The 25,956-nt window shown below is 44.2% G+C and overlaps 1 protein-coding gene across 13 annotated transcripts in view; it reads left to right on the forward strand.

Annotated features, from left to right (window-relative positions):
• DYNC1I1 (dynein cytoplasmic 1 intermediate chain 1) overlaps positions 1-25,956 on the forward strand; it is a 203,899-nt gene that overhangs the window by 110,228 nt on the left and 67,715 nt on the right. For all 13 annotated transcript variants that reach the window (XM_068157059.1, XM_068157058.1, XM_068157057.1 and 10 more), the window contains 4 exons: positions 5,320-5,409; positions 15,297-15,459; positions 16,612-16,711; positions 22,131-22,256. In XM_068157059.1, coding sequence (XP_068013160.1) covers positions 5,320-5,409; positions 15,297-15,459; positions 16,612-16,711; positions 22,131-22,256 — 479 coding nt within the window. The remainder of the gene's footprint in view (positions 1-5,319; positions 5,410-15,296; positions 15,460-16,611; positions 16,712-22,130; positions 22,257-25,956) is intronic.

Consider the following 25,956-nt stretch of genomic DNA (forward strand, 5'->3'; position numbering starts at 1 on the left):
CTCAGCTGGCCAGATCTGAGACTGCCCATCCCCCTGTGGCCTTGGGCCTAGCCAGGCCCATGTCCAAGAGGTATCTCCCCCAGTTACCGGGTGTGGGAGAGGAAGGAAAAGAGGAAGTGCCAGACCCTGCCGTAAAATTTATAGTGGTGCAAGGGATTATGGTAGAAATACCTAATTTCCTGTGTCCCCCCACTGGGCTAGACTTCTGGACAGAGGAAACACCCCTGTAGCAGAGGGCACCCAGCCCAAACTATGACAGCATGTTCAAGTGTCTCGATGTCCTTCTTAAACTGAGGGGCCCAGAACTGGACACAGTACTCAAGGTGCGGCCTAACCAATGCAGAGTACAGGGGCACTATGACTTCCCTGCTCCTGCTGGCCACGCTATTCCTAATGCAGGCCAGGATGCCATTGGCCTTCTTGGCCACCTGGGCACCTGCTGGCTCATGTTCAGCCAGCTGTCAACCAGCACCCCCAGGTCCCTTTCTGCCCGGCTGCTCTCCAGCCACTCCAACCCCAGCCTGTAGCTCTGCATGGGGTTGTTGTGGCCAAAGTGCATCACCCGGCATTTGGACTTGTTGAATGCCATCACATTGGACTCTGCCCATCTGTCCAGCCTGTAAGTCAGAGGTGACAAGGCTGGGCTCAGGATGCTTGGGGAAGGCTGGAATTGGACCCAGTACTGCCATGATTCTCTGGCCCTAGAATCTGTATGGAACCTGCCCTTGGGGTCCTATCAATTGTTACTAGGGAGAAGAGACCAATCCCTATCTGGCTCCAACCTCTTTTCAGTGAGTTTGTAGAGAGCCAGAGGGTCTCCCTCAGCCTCCCTGCCTCCACACTAAACAACTCCAGTTTCCTCAGCTGCTCCTCACCTGCCCTGTTCTCCAGACCCTTCACCAGTTTTGCTGTCCTTGTCTGGACCTGCTTCAGCACCTCAATGTCTTGGAGTGAGTGGCTCAAAACTGAACCCAGTCCCCAAAGCGTGGCTTCGTCAGTGTTGAGTATAGGAGAAAATCACTTCCCTGGTCCTGCTGGCCACATTATTGCTGATCCAAGCCAGGATGCTGCTGGCCACCTTGGCCACCTGGACACATATTCAGCTTACCATCAGTCAACAACGCCAGGTCTCTGCTGGGTAGCTTTCCAGCCACTCTTCCCAGAAGGCACATGTGGAAACAAATAGCCATGTAGACACTCACAGATTCTCCAAGAAATGCACAATGAATGTTTGCTTTTTCACATATGAGTAAACCAGAGGGAAATGAATACCAAAGCATTTTCCATTGTTCTCTGATGTGTGTGCACAGTCAAATGTACAAATGCACAAACACACTTAGACGCCACAGCACATGTCTGTACTGTGACCATGTGTAGCTACACCTTGGCATAAAATTGTGTGCAGTATCTGGAAAATAAATAGGAGAAATAAACATTCAGGTTGCAAAGCTAAGCAGCATTGAATATTCCAGCATGCATGTTTCCTGGGCATCCTTAATTAGCCCTTTTGAATATGTATGGTGATACAGTTTTCATTACATGATAACATGTAGGATTTTTTTCTTTAATGGATTCTTCTTTCGTTCAGTCAATGGGGAGGCAGGTTTTTAACTATTTGGGGTTTTATCTTCTTCCATTTGGTTTTGTAGCCTCAGATCTCACATTAATGCACATGACCTGAATGTTAACACTGAGCAAAGAAAACATTCATCCCTTTCCAAGCTTTTTTTTTCCCCCTCTGTTGCTGCCGTGATACCATCTTAATATGCTCCAAATCCTGTTGAACATATCTCTGCAACACATCTGTGCAGGGTGAGCACATTATTGTTTTCACAGTATTAACACCATCATACAAGAGCACTGAAGCACAGGGAAAGAAAGGACAAAAATGTCAGAATGACAACTTTTGGTGGAAGCTGAGAGATGTGGGAGCTTTGGCATGTGTAGCATTTCCCTAGCACTTTCTCCACTCAAAGCACAAGGCCAGTTGGCTTCAGCTCTCAGAACTTCTGCACTTCCAGGCCCCAGGTGTCTTGTGTTGAGCACCCAGAAAATGAGGCCAAACACTCAAGAAGGAGGAAATTCCAGAATGATGTCATCATGCTGTCACATGGGGAGGGGGAAGGAGCTAATTGTGCCCAGGCAACCCAAATTCTGGCATTTGCTAACATTTTAGCATTTTGCTCACAAACTTTTCATTCTCCTATCTGAATTGCTCTCTGTGTATGCATTCCTCTGTACATAAATAAGGAAAGCCGAACTGTGGGTTACCTGCTAAAAGCTCTTGAACTATGTTCTTAGTAAAACTAATTCGTTGATGTGTATGCCCTTGGCAGGAGGCATTGCATGTGTTGTAATGGAATCATAGAACAGTTTGGCTTGGAAGGGACCCTAAAGATCATCCAATTCCAACCCCCCTGCCATGGGCAGGGACAAATTCCACTAGATCAGGTTGCTCAAAGCCCTGCATCTGAACACTTCCAAGGATGGGGTATCCACAACCTCTTTGGACAACCCATTGCAGTGCCTCACCTGTCTCACAGGAATATAATAGCCTTTAATTATTTTTTCCTGCTGCAATTAGGTCTAGAGAAATTTGGCTTTGATTGTTCCCAGAGGAGCAAGGAAGGGAAGTGAAGAAGTTCTACCCTAATGAGTGATAAAGTATCAATACATCTCTCTGCTCCAGCTGTGCCTCAGCCATTCATAACTACTCTGCTTTAGAAACAGAAATGGGCTATAGGCGTGCAGCCAAAAGCAGAGACTTCTAGAAGACAGATATAAATCTGTTTCACCTCACTCTGAAAATTACTACATCTCAAACTCCATATTTTCTGCATTGTCCCTATCCGCTACCAAATGACAAGTAAGGCATTAAAAGCATAGCATGCTGCCTTAAAAATCCCAAGATTTTCTATTTAAATATCATTGGGTTTTTGTTTGCTGTCTGCAGGTTTTCTCAAATCATTTCCCTTCTCAAACTTCCTGGCACCAGCTGACAGGTTGGAAACAGGTTAAAAATGGAAGCTGAAATCCATATGTAAACAGCTGGCTCCAAGAGCTAACGCTCTAGGGAATGAAAGCTTGTGATGCAAGACTCACGAAACTCTTATGGGAGTTGGCTCCATTGGGTATCTGCCATAAGTGTGTTTGTGTGCAGGTATCTGCACACTGTTGCACACTATCTGTAGGTGCATATGTGCCTGAGGTTAGCAGAGCATTCTCTCACTGCTCAGCTGCTCACTCCTCTCTCTTCTCACACTTCTCATCTGTCCTTTGAAACTGGGAGTGCCTCTCTCATACATCCCCAGCTCTGCTAGCACCACGAATCAGTGGCAGAGGGATCTTTTTTTTTAACCTCTCCTATGTGTGTTCAGCAGAAGAGTTTTTCTCCCTGAGTCTCTGCTGACTGTGTGGGATGTTATCTGTCTTTCAGGCAGTGGACAGAGTATTGTGTCTACACTGTTGAAGTCTAACACACTGACTTGCTCTCTAAAAGCTCTTCTCTATAGCCTTTCTACATAGGGTACCTAGGGAAACATAATTGTCAAGTGAGGCATCAAAGGGAGGCATCTTGAACTCCCTGCCTTTTCCCTACTACAAGTTTCATGGTGTGGAAAATCTACAAAAAGGAGTGGCATTCCTTAGCAGTACTTTTAGTTCTGGAAATGCCTGCCCATCCATGCTGGATTTCTCCTCTTTTCCCATCCTGAGGAACACATGGTTATCCCACCTCTCTATGCAGAGCTGAGCTTTGCATTTCTCCTCGCTGCAGTCACTAGTGGTAGAGTGAGATTTTGCTGAGATCACCATGTTTTCCCAAGAAGGTAAAGCATATCTGGCCATGCTGAGACACTTCTTTACAGTAAGTGGCTAAGCCATGCTCTCCAGCCAAGATGTCAGCTAGCAGCATATGCTCTGTGGGCTTCTGGGGAGAGAAGTCCCAGTGTAGGCAACATGGTGGGAACAGTATGGTGCTTGTTACATTATTGAAAACAAAATGCAGCTGCCTGTTACTTTTGGCTGAATGCAACCTGTCAGCACCAACATCTCCCCAAGAAGGCAGGCCTGATTGCAGCCAGCCTTTACAGGAGAAGGTGCCAGTAGCTGAGCAGCTGGAGAAGCTTGACATGTGGCCCCCTGCCCACTTTCAGGCCATGTTAACGTGGCAATGTTAGAGCAGGGAGTGTGCCTGGAGAAGTGCTGTGTGCTGACAGGCAGACTGCTCAGAAAGCCCTGAAGGAACTGCAGCCCCACGGCCAGGATGTGTTCTTTCAGTAATGGACCAACCCAGGGTACCAGTGGAGCTTGGTGGTACATCAAGCTCCAGAATCACTCCAAAATACTTCCTTCATAGCCCATCTGCTGATGCTAATTGTCAATTGCTATAACTCATTTTTTTAGGATCAGATCTATTGTAAGTCTTTGTAGTTCACTGAATCTAGAAGGCTGAGCATCCCTGCCCTCTCAAGTATGTGAATGGGTTGGGTGCTGCCCTGGGTTGTAAGGGTAATTTTGGTGCACCACTATCTTTCCAGCTCTGTTTGTATGATATTTTGATCTGGACAATCAGAACCCTTGTAACTTCAGACAGACATCAAGGAATGAATGGTTTGCCTTGCTGAATAAAATGAGAACATGTGAGTGTGGGGAGAGAGGGGAAGGGAGAGAGGCATTTGCATAGGTCAGGAAAGGTCATTAAAACATCTGGCAGTGGTAACTGACATGTGTCAAATTTTAGTGTTCATTAAATTCCTATTAATGCAAGAATGGCTTTTAAGCTCCAAATGCCACTTTTGGTTGCTGTGTTCTCCTAGTTGATGGTGATGACTTTTCAGAACTGTACCATGCTTGTTTACTTGCTAGTGGCATCTGACCTGAGGTCAGATTTCTATTTAACCCCTTCCTGTAGGTCAAAAGACAAATTAATCTGGTGAGAATTGAATTGGAAATGAGGTGTCTGGAGAGCAGGTGTCCCAGCCATGGAATAGCTGCCAGGCTGAAACATGTTTGCATCTGTTCTTATGCCATCCAAGAAGTCATCTGTGAGGTCAGGGAGATATTCAGCTGACATCTGAGATGGGAAGTCGCCACAGGGAACAGAAGTGGCAGGTGCCCTGTGTTAGCAGATTGTCTTGCAGTCTGGGGGGGGAATGTTTGAGAGCGTACCTCCGAGTACAGATGTAGACATTTCCATTCCACTTTGCTTTACCTGTGTTTAGTAGCAGTTTGTATTCATAAAGCACATTATACTATCTCCATCCCCTTTAAAGAGGAGAATTTTACAAATATTTTTCTTCCTTTTAATTTTTTTTTTAGAGGATGAAGATGATGAAGAGCTGGTAGAACCCAAAGCACAGGATGACCTGGAGACAGAAAATCAAGACCAGAAGCAGGAAGTGAAAGAAGGTACTTGAAAAAATGAAAAGTACTTTGTTACGGCTTTAAAGAACTGAATCCTGCAAGTAGTTATTCTCATAGGTAGTCTCTATTATTGAGAACACTGCAAAATCAAACCACTCACCAGTTGTATTGATTAAAGACCATATGAACAGCATAAAACCAGAAAATTGTGTCCTAGTGACCCAGCTGGTAGGTCTGAGAAGCCTGTGGAAGGCACAAGACTTCATCTGTTTAGAAGAAGTTACATGTCCGCATAGTCTGGGAACAAAGTAGAGATTCTTGGATTCCAGGACTGGTGCTTACTTGTCCTCTGACTGAAATAGCCTGCTTACATGAAAGATTTAAAATGGGAATACCAGGCATTCCAGCAGCTCCATAAAATCGGTTGGTCTTCAGAAGTACTTAAAGACCATAACTGTTTGCTTGTTTGAGAGGAGCAAACTTAAACCTTGTGATGGTCAGGAATCCTCCAGCAGAAAATCATTTCACTGGAAAATGTTCACTGTCAAAATCAAGTTGGATTTTTTTTGTAGAATCTGCCCCTTCTTAAGGTTAAAGCTGAAGCCAGGCAGGTCCACCCCTTCTATCCATTTCTGTGGACTTTTATCTCCAAAATGTAAAAATTCAAGTTACTACTTCTTTATGGTGCAGACAAGAGACAGCTGCTGAAATAGTTGGACACAGTAGGTATGCTGGGTTTCTCTTGATTGCTTCTCTAGACTTGTTCTAGATTTCATAAGTGGAAGAGGAATGTGAAGTTTGGTCTTCCTCATCTGGAAATTTGCTAGATTATTGGCTATTCTGATGTGTCACCTTGAGCAGTCAATGCTCACCCCTGCGTGGAGTGGGGGAAAAGAGCTAAAATATCAACAGCTCCAGTGTGAGAGGAAATGAGTTGCTTTTTCAGTATTGCCAGGACTGCTCACAACCACTTTACCTTCTTGAAAGGTAACTTCCTCAGGTAGAGTCTAAGTGACTTTGTGCTATGGTGATCATTATCAGGATTATTCTGTGGCCTTGGCTTTGGTTTTCACAAAAAGATCTCACTATGGGGAAAAATACGGAGTCATTTCACAGGGAGGAGCCCATCAAATTGTTAACTCGAATATAGCAGTGGATGCTCCCTTCTCATGATTTACAGCAGTGTCCCCAAAACCTGAGTCTGGTGGATAGTGCCCACATTGGCTCTCCTCACACATTGAAGTGACCTGCAGTACCAGCCATGCTGGTTTGATTATAAATTGATCTTTCTTCCATCTATCGAGCATCACCCATGCCATCAATCCTGCAGTGTCCATTGCTCACTAGGTCCTTTTAGAAACAGAGAGGGGAACTCACTCATGGATTCACAGATTGCATTAGGTTGGAAGGGACCCTCAAAGGTTGTCTTGTCCAACCCCCCTGCAGTGGGCAGGGACACCGCCAACTAGATCAGGCTGCCCAGGGCCACATCAAGTCTGATTCTGAATGTCTTCAGGGATAGAGCCTCATCCACAATGCTGGGCAGCCTGTTTCAGTATTTCACAACTCTCATTGTGAAGAACATCCTCCTTATGTCCAACCTAAATCTGCCCTGCTCCAGTTTCAAACCATTTCCCCTAGTCCTACTACTGCAAGCCCTCCTAACCAGTCCTTCCACAGCTTTCCTGTAGGTCTTCTTCAGATATTGAAATGTAGCTATAAGGTCTCCCTGAAGACTTCCCTTCTCCAGGCTGAACAGCCCCAATTCTTTCAGTCTGTCTTCATAGCAGAGGTGCTCCATGCCTCTGATCATCTTAGTGGTCCTTCTCTGGACCCACTCTTTACAATCCTCACCCCTTTTCTTCTTCCACTGCCCCCAGCTGCTGCGGCCGTGGGTGAAGGAAAGCAGTGCTGACAGCTGGAACAGGACTCACACGAGAGTATGCAAAGGCAGAAAAGCAGACATAAGCAAGAAATGTGTTAAAACAGAAAAACATACTGAAAATTACCTTTCCTTCCCAAACTGTGGGGTAAATTCACAGATAGGTCTAGCAGTCACTGGACCTAACACAGTACACAAAATGTCTTCTACTCATGGCAACAGGAAGCATGAAAAACAGTACCGCTGCACCCAGTGCGTAAGCACTGTTCTGAGTTACTGAACATCCCTCAGCTTACAGCTGATCCTACCCCCATTTATTTCCACATAAAAGCAACATTAGTGCTGGAGAGAAAAACTCCTGCATGAAGAGAAGACAAAGTCTGAATACAATCCTAAACTGATTTATTTCACTTTTCCATGGGCTTTCAAGTTAGCCTTTGCTGAGCAAATGCCACTGCCAACACCTTTTATTTCTTCGTTGTGCTATAGTCTTGGGGCAGTGCTCCCTTTCCCTGCCCAGCAGAACCCTTCAGGGACCCCCAGCCCAGACCAATTGGGCTAGTTTAGCCCTAGTCTCAGACACACAAACTTCAAGCTGGAGAATCAAGGCACAGCTTGGTTTAGCAGAATCAGCTTTGTGAGGTGCTTACACTTGACTGGGTTCAAGGAAGAAGAAAACATCCTCACTGCCTGATAGAAGTGAACTTGACCTGCAGGACTTGTTGTTGCAGACTGATGAAACAGTGGTGTGCTGATGGCCATCAAATGAAGCAGTCATCCCCACACCGACAGAGAACAGAGTCCCATTCTTCAGCATTTGGTGTCATTCTCTCCCAGTTGGCTTTAGCCTTTTTGCCAAAAAAATCCCATTTTCCTCTCTGTTGTAATCACCCTTCTCATGTTCTGAGCAACATTCAGAGTTTGAAGCCATCGTTTGTGTTTCATGGAAGTGATTAAAACCATGTTACAAGTCAAGCGGGAGTTTAGAAGAACATTTCCTGTTGGTGCTGCACTCTATGTGTGCCTCCTCAGAATTAATAGCTGCCCTTCCCCTCCCCCCCCAGCAAATTAGCACATAATGGGTTAAAAGCATGTTTATGTTGGCATTAAGGGCTCTGGCTTCTTTTTCTCTGCCAGGCAAGACAATATTTTGCAAACTTTTGAAAGAATCTCTAATAGATATTATAGTGGCGCCATTCACACTGCTCTAGAGCAGTTAAGGCTGTGTCAGCACTTCCATTATGAATCCTGTTTTTCAGGGATTTATAACCCAGCCGTAAAAATTTGCTCTGGGCTGAAATTTGGTTTCAGCTCAGGGAGCACATTTTTTAACAGATTAAAAAAAAAAAAAAAAATCAGTGTGGCCTTTTTGGAGTTATAGGAGTGTAAGGAAGGAAAAACAACCATGGGAGGGAGAAGTGGAGGAAGCAGAAGGCAGAGAATTTTTCATCAGTATAACTCAAAAAATAGGAAAAATAGGTCAGAATAAATAAATGAAGCTTGGATCCAGTATATTCAGTCTCCCCAAGACAACAGGATGGGGGTGCTCTATATTTATAATGGCATTTTTGAGAGGAAATGTGATGGGTTGGAATTTTTCTTTCTCTGAGGTTTATTGGTAGTCCAGTTTAATTCTACAGACATTTATTGCATGCTGCATTTCCTTATCTTGCCCCTAGACACTCCAGAGTCCCTCCGTGGGGTTTGGTGGGATAATTCAGCAGACACAACTGTTTGCAGGGTCTGACTCTAGTTCTGGACCTGTCTCACAAGTCACACAAAGATTCACCTGCAATCGGGCAGCCTGCCTGGCTGAACACCTCTGGCAGCATTTCACTGCCATGGAGGCTCTAAGAGCAAAGGAGTATCCTGAACCATGGAAAGTGTATTTGGAGTGGGAGGTGAACCCTTGGTCTGTTGGATGTTTGAAGCGCATGGAACATTGGGAAAGCTATGGAGGTGCTAAGGGTGGAGGAGCAGCTTAAACACCCCAAAGTATTTGTGGAGTGAGAGGTGAGGACCTGGCCTGTTGACTGAATCCTATTAAGCCTTGGGACACCCTTGTATTTCTTCCATGGAGCTGCCTGTTTCCAGCCATGTCTCGGGTGTGTGTAGTCCCCACTGTTTGGAAGAGCCAAGTGTGGGATACAGGTTGATGAACTGGGCTGGGTTCTGCCTGTTCCCAGCCTCTCATGACCACGTAAACAAAGTTTCAAACCGTGGCATCAAGTGGGTTAGGGCTTTCCACCACCAGAGAGCTCTGGAGCTCCACCTAAGGTGCCTCTTTGTGTCAGGAGAAACCACATGAACAGTGGGACAGGCAGAGTCTTGAAGGTGAGCCTCAACCTGCATTTATCCAAAACCTTGGCTAAATCCACAGAAACTTGCATGAAAGGCTGTGCTGGGGAAGGCTGAGATTTGCAGCTTCAAAGTGCTGCTGTGGTTATCTCTTGCCCTGGCCCTGTGCATGGGGTTTAGGTCTTTAATTAAGCATTACAAGAGTCTGTCATTGTTCAGCAAGAACTGAAACAGGAGAGTGCAAGCTTCATTCCAGTTTACATTGTGAAGTGCAGTATCATTGAAAACTGAAAACAGAATCCCAAGGTGAGGAAAGGGAGGAATTGGGGTCAAGAAAGAGGAAAGGGAGGAATTGGGGTCAAGAAAGAGGAAAGGGACAGATTGGGGTCAAGAAAGAAGAAAGTGAGAAATTACACCAGATCAGCCAGCACCAGCATTGAACAAGCAGGACAAGGTTGCTGGCTTTGTCCCTGTGATCTCTTCGAGGTTTGTAATAGCTGTAACACCATGATTTCACTGCCACCAGCACCACAGGGAGCTCAGGTATGTCAACCCATCCTCATACCCCAGTTCAGGTGTGCGCAGTGATGTTGCTCAGCATAGCCCCTACAGAAACACAATCAACAGGAACAGCCCTGCCTGGCAATGCTTCAAAGCAAAGGCTCTGCACCTTGCTACTCCAAAACTAAAACCAAATCCTAAATGCACCTGGAAATCTCCCTTTACATCTTCAGCAATTGTGTCGTGAAGGGTCTTGCACTTTGGGCCTAGCACAACCAGGATACATCACACGTGAAACCAAGGTAAGGCACATATGAAACAAGGATAAAGCCATATCAAACCTGACCTGAAAGTGAGAACAAGAAACAAGAGCACCACAAGCTATGGGCAGACAGGGCCAAATGCTGCTGAGAGGCCCTTAGCACCTCATGTTCTCATGCTGTAGCTTTCCACCATCCTCAGTTGCCAACACATCTAGAATTCACATGGGTTTAAATACACGCTGGAAGAAATAATGCAGCTCTTAAAAGGGGTTTTATGGATCTTCTGCCTCTCGCTGTATCTCTGGGCTTATACCAAGGCTGCTTCCTGCTTTGCTGGTTTCATTAATGCATCCTTTTTTTCCATTCACTTACTCTTTTTGTTGGGTTTTTGTTTTGGTTTGATTTGGTGTTTTTTTTCCTTCAACAGAGTTCATTTCTTTTGTCAGGCTTTTGCAATTTCTGAGGTTCCAGGAGTGTATTTTAAATATTCTATTCTCCTTATTTAAATGTGGCTCTTTTTCTTTCTTTCTGTTTTGTTGCTCAGTTGGTTTTTGAATAGCTTTTGGACTTCCTTGGGAGAAGGCTCTAATCCCAGTACTTAAATATTTTTGAATGTGATCCTGTACTGTTGTCAGAACTATTTATATTCTGTTTATGACAAACCTGCTTCTGCCAGATAACAATTCTCCAGCATTTTTTATCTTTGTTCCTAAAGATCTAAAGGAAATGTTTATTTTGTGCAGTCCAAAGAAATCTGTAGGTGAAGGACCTGATTTGAAATAGGGTATATCTGAGGATCATGTTAACTCACGTGAAGTCATAAAGTGCTCTTATTTTCCAGGGATAAATGTTGAACAAATCTGTTTTCATGTCACATTCCATTTTTGTTACATATTCGAGACCTTTTTGCTCATGCACAAGCATGCAATGTCTTTCATTACAGATGTGCAGATGTAGATTGGATACCAGAAAAAACCCATTTGCTTGGAAGAGTGGTCAGGCATTGGAACAGGCTGCCCAGGGAGGTGGTGGAGTCACCACCCCTGGAGGTGTTAAAAAATGGTGTAGATATGGCACTCTGGGATATGGTTTAGCACGCATGGTTGTGTTAGGTCCATGGTTGGACTTGATAATTTAGAGGTCTATTTCTTTCTCATAACCACAGAGCCACTTGGACAGTACTCTCTTGTGGTTATGTGATCCTGTCCATGTTTCAGTGTGTCCGTGGGCAGGTGGGATGTTTAGTGACCATCAGGCAGAACATGGTTGCTGTACCATGGACTGGAGCACCTTCCCTATGGCTGCAAGAGTTGGGGCTCTTCAGCCTGGAGAAGAGAAGGCTCTGGGGAGACCTTAGAGCAGCCCTCCAGTACCTGAAGGAGACCTGCAAGAAAGCTGGGGAGAGACTTTTTACAAGGGCTTGTAGTGATAGGATGAGAAGGAATGGATTGAAGCTTGAGGAATGGATTGAAGCTTGTGGATGCCCCATCCCAGGAGGCATTCAAGGCCAGATTGGACAAGGCCTTGGGCAATGTGGTCTAGTGGGAGGTGTCCCTGCCCCTGCCAGGGGTGTCAGAACTGGATGATCTTTAAGGTCCCTACCAACCCAAACAATTTTATGATTTCTTCTGCTGTGACCTATGCAGGGCTGCAGATGGCTTCAGCTCCTCACAGGCTCAATAGTTCACCATGAAGCCATGGTATAGGAACAAGAGTAAAGTTGAGACTTTTCCTTGCAGGAGCTATCATTGTACTCCAGACAGCAAGCACAGAACGTTTAACACTGGTAAGCTGAGAATCACACCAGGCTTTGTGAGGCATGGAAGGTTAGATGTGGTTTGGTAGGTTTTTACACCAGGGAGAGCAGATCCTTGAAGGCAAATGCTTGTATTCTTAGAGCGAATTTCTGAAGGTATTGTCACATCACATAGGTCCCTCTGACAATACAAAACAAAACTTACTTTGATCAGCTACTTATGTTTCTCAGAGTTTTTCTTGAAGAGAGCCTGTGTCTCTTGAAAGCTGAGATCAAAGTAACTGTAAGCTCCTAGATAGGAAGAAAAATTGCAGAAAATTACCCAGATTATTTTTATTTTATTTGAGGTAATGGACAGACAGGGAGAAGGAACAAGGGGGAAATGGAAGCAGCTCTGAAAGATAAATGGTTAGAAAATCTTCATATTTGAAAGAACAAGCCTGCCTGCTTTGGCTTTCTTGCTTATATTTCATGTATTTGCAGTTGTTACAGCAGTGTTTTACACTGGAAAAAAGTAATGATATTAACATTCTTGTAAGAAGAGATTGCCTCAAATAAAACTTCAGAGGCAGCCGAATGAAAGAAGAAAATAAGGTTAAAATATGAAGCTTAATATTGCCAGGGGGCATCTGGTGTGTCAGTCAGATGAATGAGGTAAGCTGATTTATTCCCTGCAAACTTGAACCAAGTTGTTTTCTGATGCTGGAGAGGGTTTAACAGGCTGCTGGCCTCCCACAGATCATTGCTAACTGCAAGGGAGATTTTGCTGAGGTAGAACTGCAGACCGTGTGTGTCTCCATTGCTTGGGAACACTCCACAGCTCCCAAGCTGTTTATTTTTTTTTCCTTTCCCCTTTCTATTGATTTTTGGGGGGGTGTATTTTCTTTGCCAGTTGTAGTTGGCAAATGGCCGAGTAATAAATTTGTATTTCCAAGCTGTAGAGAGGATTTGATTTAGCAAATAATTTTTACCATTTGGGGCAGTTTTAAAATGAGTTTTCCAGTTGCCTTTGCAGTTATTTTCTCCCCTTTTAGGCCATTTTGCTGCATTGTCATGCTTGTTGTCTTTGATTCTCAGGAAGCGATGCTTTAGTGGTGACAGTGGGATATTGCCTCATTACAGGCTCCCTTGCCAGATGAGATCCCTTAGTGCCAATTACTATTCAGCAGTGGATGCTGCAATAGGTCAGCCTGGACTTCTTGCTAGTCATTCCTTTTTTTTCTTTTTCTTCACATGAATTTCTTCTGTCTAAAGCACTTAGAGGCAAATTGTGCTCCTGCCTTGGTAATTGTTGCTCTGCTACTCAGGGGGACCATGCAGGGGGATGTAGATATTCTCTGGATATGTGGAGCTCCACAGGGACCATGTGGTAGGAGGCACAGGGCCAAGACCATAGGAGGTCATCAAAGGCTAAAGTTTCTAATTTCACAGCTGCTTCACAGCCCTCTCCTGAGGGCCAAATTGCTCCTCCACCTTTTGCATTTCTCCTACCCTCTGTATTTAGCCCAGGTATAGTGCAGGGGGATTTTGTCTTTCAGAGCTAATGCTTTGACCAGGTGAGGCAAACCTAAGCATGGTGATAACAGCCTTTCCCAACCACAGAGTGCTCTGAAAGCAGGCACACTGAAAACTGGGGACCTGAGTACTGCAGTAATCTGACCATGTCACTAGTCCTGCTTACCTTATGCTTGGGCACTGGAGCTCACGAATCTAGTGTGAATCATGGGAAAATCAGATGGTGAGCATCTCCCTGATAGCTGAAAGCAGCTGTGTGACCTGGCACAACAAGTGGAAAATAATTTCCAACTACAACCTGAAACTGTGTCACTTGTTGTTTAATTAAAATCAGGTATATGTGACAGGGCTGGGAGTTAAACTTGGAGGTATGCTGAGTGTCCTCTGAGGCACCAGGTTGAACTATCTGCTTGGGCTGCTGATGTTTTAACACAGCATGGCCTAGGGAGACTGCAAGGTCATTTTCACAACTAAACACCTCAAATCTGTAGTGTAAAGCCAAATGCAGAAGACCTTTGATCACCAGATAAACTCTGTAATTCTGTAATAAATCTGTTTACCGTGTATTGGTTACCTACTTATAAATTTGGAACAAAATTCTCTGTTTGCGTAATTCCAGTGCTTTTCATGATGGGAATCAAAGGTAGTTGCAACTGTGAAGAAACTAATGGCATTTTTTGAAATGGAAGTTGTTCTGAAATCTAACTAAAATGATGCTTTGAAAGCAGATAAATGATATACAGCATTCCCACAATATCAATAGCACCCTGCTAGTGTAATTGAGCACAGAATTCTCCACTGCAGCTACAGCAGCATCCCAAATTCCTTTCCCTCTGATGCTCACATTTAAGTCAGGATTTGCCAATAGGTCATTAAACTGATGGAGATGTAGCTTTAGTGTATCCTGCAAAGAGTCTTTTTCAAATGAAGGGCCATATTGGAAATATTTGTTTGCAAGCAAAGGTTTAGCATCTCTGCCTACCTGTAAAGAAGCAACTTCATCTTGTGGGAGCCAGACTATCCTGATGGGTGCCTGAGTTAGCTCCTACCCCCTCCCAGTGCAGCTTTAGCCACAGCTCAGTGGTGTTGCTTACTCTGGCTCTTAGGATTCCTCTGTAGGGAAATAAAACTGCCTTAAAGAAGCTGGTGCTTGGTACAATATTTTGCTGCCTCAGAGAATAGCTTTCATTATTTATTTCACTGCTTGAGAGGAGATGTAAAGGAAAGAGAATTTATCAGTGACACCAAGGAGAAATGGGGAGAAGTTAAGGAAGAGATTATGTGAGCACTTTTAACACAAAGAGCTGTAGTATGAGTTAAGGAGATTATTTTATCTTCGGGTCCTCTGACAGCTCCTCTGTTACATAAGGGTTCTGCTTTTCTGAGTTAGGCATTGCCTAAATGTCAGTCACAGCCATTTCCTGAAATAGGAACACTCAGTTTATTTAATTTGAGGGCTTTAAGTATTTCCCATTTCAGAATAATAAATATATAGGATATAGTATCTCCTCTATGTAAATGCTACATTCTAGGAACAGACAGGAGTATGTTTAAATACACTTAAAAATTCTTAGTCATGATTTTAAGAGCAAAGCTTTGATTCTTGTCTTGATGTTGCTACAGCAAGCTTTCATGTCAAAAGAAACCCACTGTAGATACTGATTCATTGGGAAGGGATGAAATCTCATACTCTTAACTCCATCTATTCATTTTCAAGCTCCTCCTAGGGAACTGACAGAAGAAGAAAAACAACAAGTTCTCCATTCAGAAGAATTCCTGATATTTTTTGACCGGACAATACGTGTAATTGAGCGAGCTTTGGCTGAAGATTCAGACATCTTCTTCGACTACAGTGGCAGAGATGTAGAAGAGAAAGATGGGTCAGTTCGGGGTTTGTTTGCTTTTTTATGAGCAACCTTTGTAAAATTAATTCCAATGCCAGAAAGCATTCATTTTAAAACTAAATGAAACATTTTTACAGTTAAGAGAAGTTTAAAACCTCACTGTGAAGGCCTGGGTCGCTTTGCAAAGCAAACTTATTTTGTTAAATATGCTTTATTGCTTTGAGGTTTTTTTCCTGTGACAAGTTATGCAGGTGGTTTAATTTGTTCTTTCATTTGGGGGATGAAATTTCAAGTTCTGAAGAAAAGCATTAAAAATTGAAAGAGATAAATGTCTGTACATACATGTCTACGTAGCTACATGTGTATGTTCTTGTGTGCCTGTATCATGACAGCTTGAGACATATTTATATTCCACTACTGCCTTAGATCTGTTGTGGATCCCACTCTGCTCTGCATTGTATGGATGAAAATGATCTCCCAAAGTGTTTGCAGTCTAAATGCATAAAGCAAGAGGTGACAGGTTGTGTATTCAGCAACTGATAGGGGAGTAGAAGATGTTAGGAGGAGAGGGAGTATTAATATTTCAACAAATGCACATCTGTTGAAGCTTCGTGGCATATCAGTGGCTGTGTTGCTCTGAAGTTACTTCCTGGAGGGTACTCTACAACATACTCCTTGTGAGCAGCTAAATGCATCAGTGTAGTGGTGCTGGGCCACCACTGAGCTTCAGCCCATCCTCATGCTGCTAGAAGACATCCACCATCTCCATCCCTGGGAGGAGGTGCTGCCACTCTAAGTTTTCAGGAATCCAGTGTAAGAGTTATAGCTTGGAGGTGAATATTCAGGAAAAGCAGAGGTGAATGCCAGAGCCAGGTTCAGTTCTCAGGTGGCTTAGAGGGTCAGCTACCCAGAAGAGTCAGGGAAATTTGTAAAATGTGTTGCTTGATGCAGATTCATTATCAGATCAGCAAAGGGCAGGAAGGCTGAAACCAGATGATCTTTAAGGTCCCTTCTAACCTAAACTGCACTGATTCTGTGAAAACAGTTCAGTGAGAGCAATTAAATCAAAGTGGCAGACTTCCCAAGGCTGGGCAGAGGTTTGAGAGGTACTCAGAAACCTTTACATTGCTTTTCAAAGCATTCAAACCCTGATACTTACAAACTGTCACTTTCTTTGAACCCACACAGAGATGTTCAAGCAGGAGCCAACCTTTCCTTTAACCGTCAGTTTTATGATGAGCACTGGTCAAAGCATCGTGTCGTCACCTGTATGGACTGGTCTCTTCAGGTAAGATGTGAAGCGGAGAGATACTTCTACATCCCTTCCAACTTCTCCCCCCCAAAACAATAAGACCAGCCTCAATTTGCTCTTCATTCTGCAGAGTGTAATGTTATTGAGCTCTTTTCCAACCTTACTGATTCCGTGATTACTTAGCTAACATTTACTGAATGCATGTTTCTTCACAAAGAAGAGTAATGGGCAGAAATGAGGATGTCCTTTATTATTATTTTTGGTATATTACTTTGTCTTCCAAACCAGAGTCTGGTATTAAATACATAGGTTAACAAGCCTGCTAAGATGAAGGAATCTTTACCTTGTATACTATGGCCTTCTCCCTCCCTTCCTTCAGCACCTGGAAATTTTCTGAGGGCAAAAGATTTGAAATCAAAGCAATTAAAATCATTTATTAAATGCATAGGAAATGACTTAATAAATAGTTACACATAATAATAGATTAAATAAATAAGACAAGTGAGAAATAAAACCTTTTTTTCTAATATATTGAAACTCAGAATGTGGAAGTATCTGAACAACTTGACAAGATTGAAAAGAAGTCTTTTGAAACACGCTGGTCCTCTCTTCCAGCAGTGGAAGAGGACTACAGCTGGCCTGGGGATACACTGAAGCAGCATGTCTGGAACATATCCAGGTTCTGTGCACCACAAAGCAATGTCATATTGCAAAATAAAACTGATGGTAGAGCCACTTAAGCTTCCCCAAACCGATACAGCCACGTCAGCAAAGCACAGAAACCAGGTTAATTAGTTACTTTGTTGGAGAGCTGGGATTAGTGCACACACATCATCATCATCACAGGTCCTGTCAAATTCATTCAGTGTCAGTTTCTCTCCAGCCCCTCTCATCCTCTCTGCTTCATCCCTGTTAGCCTGTTCCTCTGTTCCAGCCTGGAGCAAAGCAGCTGGTTTCCCTGTGGAGGAAACCAAGGAGGCTCTACTCCATGGTCCACAATACAGATACAATGAAGTCTCTTCAGGAGGACATAGACTTGGAAAATGTTAATGTGAGGCAGCCTGCATAGTTGGCCCCAAAGCCAGCCTCAGGCATGCCCTGAAGAGCAGGTCTGGTGAGGAGCAGCTGAGGGAACTGGGAGTGTTTAGTCTGGAGAAGAGGAGGTTGAGGGGAGACCTCATTGCTCTCTACAACTCTCTGAGAGGGGGTTGGAGTCAGGTGGAGATTGGCCTCTTGTCCCATAATAACAAATGACAGGAAGAGAGGAAATAGCCTCAAGAAGTGCCAGGGAGCATCTAGGTTGAATATGAGAAGAAACTTCTTCACTGAAGGGTTCTTAAAGCCTAGAATAAGCTCCTCGGGAAGATGGTTGAATCCCCATCCCTGGAGGTGTTGAAAAGGGGCAGAGATGTGGAACTGAGGGACATGGTTTAGCCTTGGTAGAGTTAGAGAATGGTAGGACTTGATGATTTTAAAGGTCTCTTCCAACCAAAACAATTCTGCTTCTGTGGTGTCCAGAGTCCTGATGCAGCCTTCTGTGGGTAGCAAAGATGCTGCATAAGTAGCTCAGCTCACTGCTGAGAACAAGCTTTGCATAACCTAACCTTAGAAGAAGCTGCTCCTTCTGTACCATGTTAGATGTGCAGGTAGACACATTGGGCCAAGTCCACAGATGGTGTATGGGGGCTGGAGAGCAGCAGTGGGTGAGGAGCACAGTGACTCTGACACCCATCCTTCTCTCCTTCCCCTTGGAATGGCAGTAGGGCTGCTTCCATCCCTCCAGGTACTTCTCAGGTAAGCTGGCAGGCAAGCAAGGAGGAGAGGAGTTGGAGGGTTCCACTGAGTGTTTCTGTTATGCTGTACAGGTCTGGTTGTCCAACCAGATGTGATGCACAACAGCCAGCTACAGAGAGGCTTCTTGTAATATCCAGCTCACGCCCCATGTGTGAAATGAAGGCTTTATCCCTTTGCTTTCATACCAAATGTCAGCTTAACAACAGGTATGCACTGGTGTGATGTGGGTGGCCTTTAAGCACATATGGATTTCCACAGAAATCAAATATAAGCCTGAGGAAACACTTATCTTATGTTGTTCACTTGTTCAGGGGCTGGAAATTACATGGAATTCTTATCTGATATTTTCCTAACAGGCAGCTCTTACTGTATTCCCAGGGCAGCATGAAAAAAAGCTGCCTCAGAAGAGCACTGCCAAATGTAATTGCTCAGCCCCTGGGGCTCCCAGGCATGTTCTGTTTCCCACCTCTTTGTTCCAGGGTGGCCCCTCCTGCCTTCCTCTCTGTTAACTCCTCACACTCATCTCCCTGGCACCCTGGCTTGGGCTTCTCCACCCCAGTAGTGTCCCCATGCCCAGGGGCATCTGGACACTGCCACAGTAGCCTGGGAGGAGGGACTTGCCTCCTCTCTCGCCTGCTTTGAGGTGTATCCTGGGGCAGGAGCTGGAACTGGATGGAGGTATTTCACATAACCACTAGCTCTGCTTCTCACCCATGCTCCAGGACATGGCAGCGTCCACTATGCCAAAGGACAGCTTGAATGCTCCTGGGAACTGCAGAACACATTGCCCAATTTTCCATGATAAAAGTGTTGCTGCAAAACAGCCTGGAGGCAAATAGAAGCTTAATCAAACAAAGGACCTTGATGCATTGATTAAATAAATTATTCTGGTCCCAGTCGCATGTAAAATACAGTCCCAAACATGTGGGATCATTCATACCATTAAAGCTAGCCCATTAGCCCTTGATTCTTTTGCAGAGCAAAGGGAAAACGACTTAGATGCTTCATCAAGGATCTAAGGGAAAGACCCAACAGACAGTATAAACAGAGAGACAGAGCGGGATCACCTTGCTCTATCCATGAGGAGGTAACTTAGCTCACCTAAAGCCAAGAACACCACAGTCTCAGGGATACTGGCCTGTCTCTGGACTCTCAGGCAGCAGCCTTGAATGTTGTTTCCCACAGAACCATTTCCACATTGTTCTCAGCTGCAGTCATAGGACAGCTGGGCACCTGTGAAGGAGCAAAACTCTATAAATGCAAGACGGAATGAAGCAGTGAGTGTGCAATCCCAGCATGGATTTAGGGTGCTGCATTCAGCTCTGCTTTTTTAAGAGTCAAAAAGCCTCATAATAGGGGTGCCCAGTTAGGTATGACCCCAGCATCTGTGTAAACTTCAAGCTGTATTTCCAGTCACATACAGAAACTGTGATTGCAGTGCCTATGCATAGACCAGCAAGGTTTGAGTCAGTGTTTGTTTATGGCCAGACATGCTGCCAACAAGAACATGCTTGCTAAATTTCCCAGGAGTGTGAACCAGCCCTGAAGTGTCTCTAAGCTGGTGCTTCAGACTTGGTCACACACCCTAGCTGTCTGCAATCATGCTGATGGAAGGGCTGGTCGCTTCTGTCTGCCAAGGTGTCTGCTCCTTCATGACAGTGGGCTCAGTTGCTTGTGCAAATGGTACCAAACCTGTTCAGCCAAAATCAAATGCCCTGGCAAGAGCCTACTGTGCCTAGTGTTGTTGGACCTGGGCCAGTGTGGGATGAAAAGGTTCAAAGGGGCAACTGAGCTCACTGTTCAGAAGTGGTTGTAATCTCTGCTGTGGGAGTGAGAACAGTGGAGGGCAGGTTGGCACAGCTGTGTCCACACAGAGGTGGTGTATCAGGTGTGGGATTAAACCACCCTCAAGACTCCCTCTGTTCACAGAATCATAGAATTGTTTTGGTTGGAAAAGACTTTTAAGGTCATTGAGTCCAATCATCAGTTCAAGACCACCACAGCCATTAAACCATGTCCCAAGGTGTTCTTGAGGAGAGAGAATAGGTAGGTAGTTTGAGAGAATAGGTAGGTAGTTTGCTGCATTCTCTAAATCCCATGCAAGTGATTTGGGTGCTAAATTGCTCTCACAAGGTGTTCAAGCAGCCAGAGTCTGCCAGGATGCAGCTACAACCCAGTCAGAGCCACCCTAAAATGGGGAAGAGGCAGCTATGGGACCCATGTGTCATTGCTGGTTCTCCCACATGTGGGGCCAGGCTCATTTGGAACAATGACTTTGAATAGAAATATCATCAGCCCCGTGATGTATTGTCCACAGAAGTGTACATAAAGTGGGAAAGCACAGCCGCTGATGGCAAAAGTTATAGCTGTGTGTGTTATTCCTTCCAAATGGATTTTGAGAGCAGAGAGGTTCAGATAATGATATAAAGGGTGGTGTTTTTTTCCTTTTAGTTTTAAAATGCCTGGTTTGGACCAAATTCACAGCTCCCAACAGCACTATTAGCAATTTCTTTGCCCTGCTTCCTTTACGTCTCCCAGCTGCACTGTTCCCCTATAAAGTGGTGAATGGCTTGGCTTGCATGTACCTGAGAAAAGCAAAAAGTGACAATAATTTTCAAAGACCATTGAGAAATTTTGAGGGAAAGCATTCTTAGTTTAGTATGGATCTTGCTGAGCTGGGGCTGCTGGTACATTGTTTTGTAGAAGCTAGGTGCTTTTTTCTGGACATTCAATAAGGTCCACTCCTTTACTTTGACTATTCAGAAGGAAAGACAGAGGGGCCTAGTCTCAGATGTGAGAGTGGACAACTGGGTGCAATGGTATAGGCAGAAATTGATGGTTTGTGGGCAAATTGTCACTTCTTATGGTATTTTGAAACCATACAAGGTCATGAACAGAAGTTGAAAATGTGATTTGTCGTGCAAGATGTTACATGTGTGTGGCTAGATGTGGATAGGTATAAAAAGAGCAAATACACAGGTCTGCTCCATATCTACTTCTATCCACCACTGGATAAGAGGTGTACAAGAAAATACAGATCTTATTTTAGAGTGCTTGTTACATCAGTCTTACTGAGCCAGTGGAATTGGAGGTCACCCTGTGCTTTGCAAGGTGACCTCAGCATCTTGCAAAATTGAGCTTCTGTGAAGGAAATGTTTTGTTTGCTAGAAGAAGAGCTTTCAAGTTGATCCTTCATGTAAGTGAATAGGAAGAGTGGAGGATGAAATAACAAAGAATCATTTTCAGGGATTCTGAAAAACCTGTCAGTGCTATGGGGATAATGTTTTTGGTGTCAAAATCAGTTAAGACAAGGGTTTGTCCCTGGGGAAATGGTTAAGTAAATACATTAGAATTACTCAGGCTTTCAGATTTTTCCTCTGCCTTGCTTTGGGTTCTCTTTATGAACACCCTGAAGAAAACCTTATTGGTATCTGAGAGTAACTGAAAGAGAGCAAGGAACAGGAGCTGTAAGGATGCCAGGGACAAGGAAAATGTAAGACCAAGAGGAAGCTGAATACCGCGATGGGACTAGAGTCTATCATAATTGAAACCAGATATTGCACATTTAGTGCAGATTATTTCTGTCTCATCTCATTTTGCATAGGTTCTTCATCATCCATCTTGTTTAAGTTTGCTTTTGCTTTTTTTTTTTCCTTTCCAGTATCCTGAGTTGATGGTTGCATCTTATAACAATAATGAAGATGCTCCACATGAGCCTGATGGGGTAGCCTTGGTATGGAACATGAAGTTCAAGAAAACCACACCAGAATATGTTTTCCATTGTCAGGTAAGACTGGGGAAGCCATTAATTTCACACTAGATGAAACAGTTTACTACATGGTGCATCTATGAAGAGCTGGAGGTAAAAATAGGTGGTTTTGGAAGAGGTACAAGCGGCAGTCCAGTGTTTTCAGAAGGCAGGCAGCCTCCTCAAACAATGCTGAAAGGCTGTCAGGGCTGCGTGTCATTCTTTGTCTATTTAAAACAGTCCCTAGGAGATTTAGTTTATAAAGCCTTTGCACTTATGAAGTAACTGTGGTGTACCACTTCCTCAGCCAGGCAGCAACATATGCTTTCCCACCCACGTTAGCTTCCTCGCATCCTCTGCACTCCAAGCTGCTTACTCTTGCCTTGGTTCTGCTCAGTATCATCTTTTGCCTTGAATATTGGGCAGAAGGCTTTGCATTTCTGGGCACATGTCTGTCTTACAGCCTAACAGAAAAGGTCTACATTTACAAGGATTACTCCACCAGTTCCTGTCTGGTTGTCCCTTACTTTAGCAGATCAGTTTTGTTTCACTTCACTCAGTGCTACATTATGACCATACTACTTCAGAAGCCTCTGGACAATTCAAAAATAGTTGGGTGCTTTATTTCTGGAGGTCTACTCTGCCCTACTGAGGCCCCATGTGTAATACTGCATCCACTTCTGGGCTCCCCAGTTCAAGAGGGACAGGGTCACAGAGCACTGAAACAGGCTCCCCAGAGAGGTTGTGGAGTCTCCTCTGGAGACTTTCAAGCCCTGTCAGGATGTGTTCCTGTGATCTGCACTAAATTCTATGGTTCTGTTCTGGTAGTGGGGTTGGACTGGAAGATTTCCAGAGGTCCCTTCCAAACCCTAACATCCTGTGATCCTGTCTGTTTACTCCTCTTTTGCTACTGTTTTTGCATGTGAAATGGCACAGCCTTGTATCAACTAAAATATTCTGCTCGTTGGCTCTATCTCCATCAAACTGCCCAAACTGTGGAACAAGACTTGGGCCAAATTTCCAACCTCTTCATTAATATCCTTCTGTGGTAATTAAATACAGGACAGAGGTATTCAAAAGCCATATGGAAAAGTTTCAGGACGTAGAATTTAACAATCTGAGATTAGTGAAATGCAGATTATTCTGCGGTAAGAATTGCTTCTCTTGGAAGGATATGTATTACCTGGCTAATTGTGTAAGCTCAGTGTCGTTTTACATTCAAGGACCAAACATCTTTTTGAACTAAGTTTGTGTTTGGACTTGGGGACATTATCAGATGTAACATAGTGGGAGGGAGTTGCTGGAATTGAAGTTACTGCTTCAACCCGATTAAGTAACCTTTAATTCTGGGCATGTTTTTCTAATTTACTCTACTGCAAAACAACTTCACAAGGAGTCTAGGCCTGCACAACAAACATGCCATCAGGATTTATGTGCATATATATATCTATGTGTCTGTGTTACCTTTGAAATGAGAACTTGCCTATTTCTGGATATATTCAGCAGAGTTGTGTGTCCTTTTAGACTGCTTAAGACATTAGCTCAGATCCCAAGTTCAGATTCTTCTAGGATGGTCATGAAGCTTAGTGTTTTAAATGAAATATCCAAGAGAAGAGGCTGTCCACTGCATCTTCAGGAAGAATAATCCTGAAACTATATTGATTTGGGACAGCAATGGGCCCTTGTGGCCAAGAAGGCCAATGGTATCCTGGGGTACATTAAGAAGAGTGTGTCCAGCAGATGGAGGGAGGTTTTTCTTCCTCTCTACTCTGCCCTAGTGAGGCCCCACCTGGAATATTGCATCCAGTTCTGGGCTCCCCAGTTCAAGAGGGACAGAGATCTACTTGAGAGAGTCCAACAGAGGGCTACAAGGATGGTGAAGAGACTGGAGCACTGCCTTATGAGGAAAGACCAAGAGACCTGGGGCTGTTCAGTCTGGAGAGAAGACTGAGAGGGGATGTAATAAATGTCTATAAATATCTGAGGGCTGGGTGTCAGGAAGGAAGGTACAGCCTCTGCTCACTTGTGCCCTGTGATAGGACAAGGGGCAATGGATGTAAACTACAGCACAGGAAGTTCTACTTCAACATGAGGAAGACCTTCTTTACTGTAAGGGTCACAGCACTGGAACAGGCTCCCTGGAGATGTTGTGGAGTCTCCTTTTCTGGAGAATTTCAAGCCCTGTCTGGATGCATTCTTGTGTGACCTGCTCTGGCAGGGGGGTTGAACTCAATCTCAGAGATCCCTTCCAACTCCTAACATCCTGTGATCCTGTGATTTTGCAAGGTAATATCCAGATTCAGGGTAGCCCTTCTGAATACAACAAGGAGGGATTGACTACAGACATAACAATGTGCTCCATTGATTAAAAATTCTATCTGGTTTTAAAAGTAGGAACACTTCAACAAGGGAGTTATGACTCACTAAACTGAGAGCACTGAGACAGGCTACACTCTCCACTAGAAAAACACACACAGGACAAAGTAGTGGACAGAGATTTAGCCTGACTGAGCTTCTGTCTAAATCTCCCATGGAGTTGGATGTCCCCCTTTTTACAACTGGCACCTTAAAACCTGTGAATTGAGAGGCATACATGGCACTGTGCTCTCACATACATCCCAGATTCATCATTGAACTTGAATGTGTCCAGAGAAGGGCAATGAGACTGCTGAGAGGCCTTGAGCACAAGCCCTATGAGGAGAGGCTGAGGGAGCTGAGATTGTTTAGTCTGGAGAAGTGGAGGCTCAGGGGTGACCTCATTGCTCTCTACAACTACCTGAAAGGTGGTTGTAGCCAGGAAGGGGCTGGTCTCTTCTCTCTAGCAACCAGCACCAGAACAAGGGGACACAGTCTCAAGCTGCTCCAGGGGAAGTTTAGGCTCAAGGTGAGGAGAAAGTTCTTCATGGAGAGAGTCATTCGTCATTGGAATGTGCTGCCTGGGGAGGTGGTGGAGTCACCATCCCTGGAGGTGTTCAAGAGGAGATTGGACGTGGCACTTGGTGCCATGGTCTGGTCATGAGGTCTTGGGTGACAGGTTGGACTCGATGATCTTTGAGGTCTCTTCCAACCTTGGTGATACTGTGATACTGTGATCATTCAGTTAAATGAAGTCAGTTCTTCTGTCCATGAGAAGTATTTATTGTGTTGGTCAAACTGTTCACAGATAATTTGCACTATATGCCCTTTATATCTGGTTTTGAACCACCATTGTTTGGCTTCTGATGTATGAAAGCTCTTCTGCATCTCAGATCAGATGAGGATACCCACGTGAGATTAAACAGGGAAGGAAAAAGCATGAGAGTTGGTGTCTTGAACACAGGTCTTGTTCTGACTGACTCAGATGGAAAATAAGGAAAAAACAAACCATAGCTCAGAGTCTGGAATTCAGTTCTGTAGATCATGTTATGCTGTTAGTTAGTGGAAACCAACTGTGTTATTAGTCAGCCCTGTATCATTTGTATTACCATTTTGCAGGAGAAATATTCCCTTATTCCTTCCTGATTCAGTCACTCCCCTAGGCCTTCTGTAAGATGAGCCCAATTTTCATTCTGCAATACATGACCTTGTAACATTCCAGCCTAGGAGCTGGAGGTGAACACACACCTTGTCATTACAGATGTGACAGTATTTTTGTGTACTTTTCCATTGAACTTCTATATTCTTTCCAAAGACTGTCTATAAACACTTGGTCTTAATAAACATTCTGTGGTGCTGACTAATATAACACTTGCCTTTCTAT

The sequence above is a fragment of the Melanerpes formicivorus genome, unplaced genomic scaffold, assembly GCF_026170545.1.
Source record: "Melanerpes formicivorus ecotype bairdi unplaced genomic scaffold, bMelFor1.0.p_v2 SCAF_35, whole genome shotgun sequence".
Lineage (NCBI taxonomy): Eukaryota > Metazoa > Chordata > Aves > Piciformes > Picidae > Melanerpes > Melanerpes formicivorus.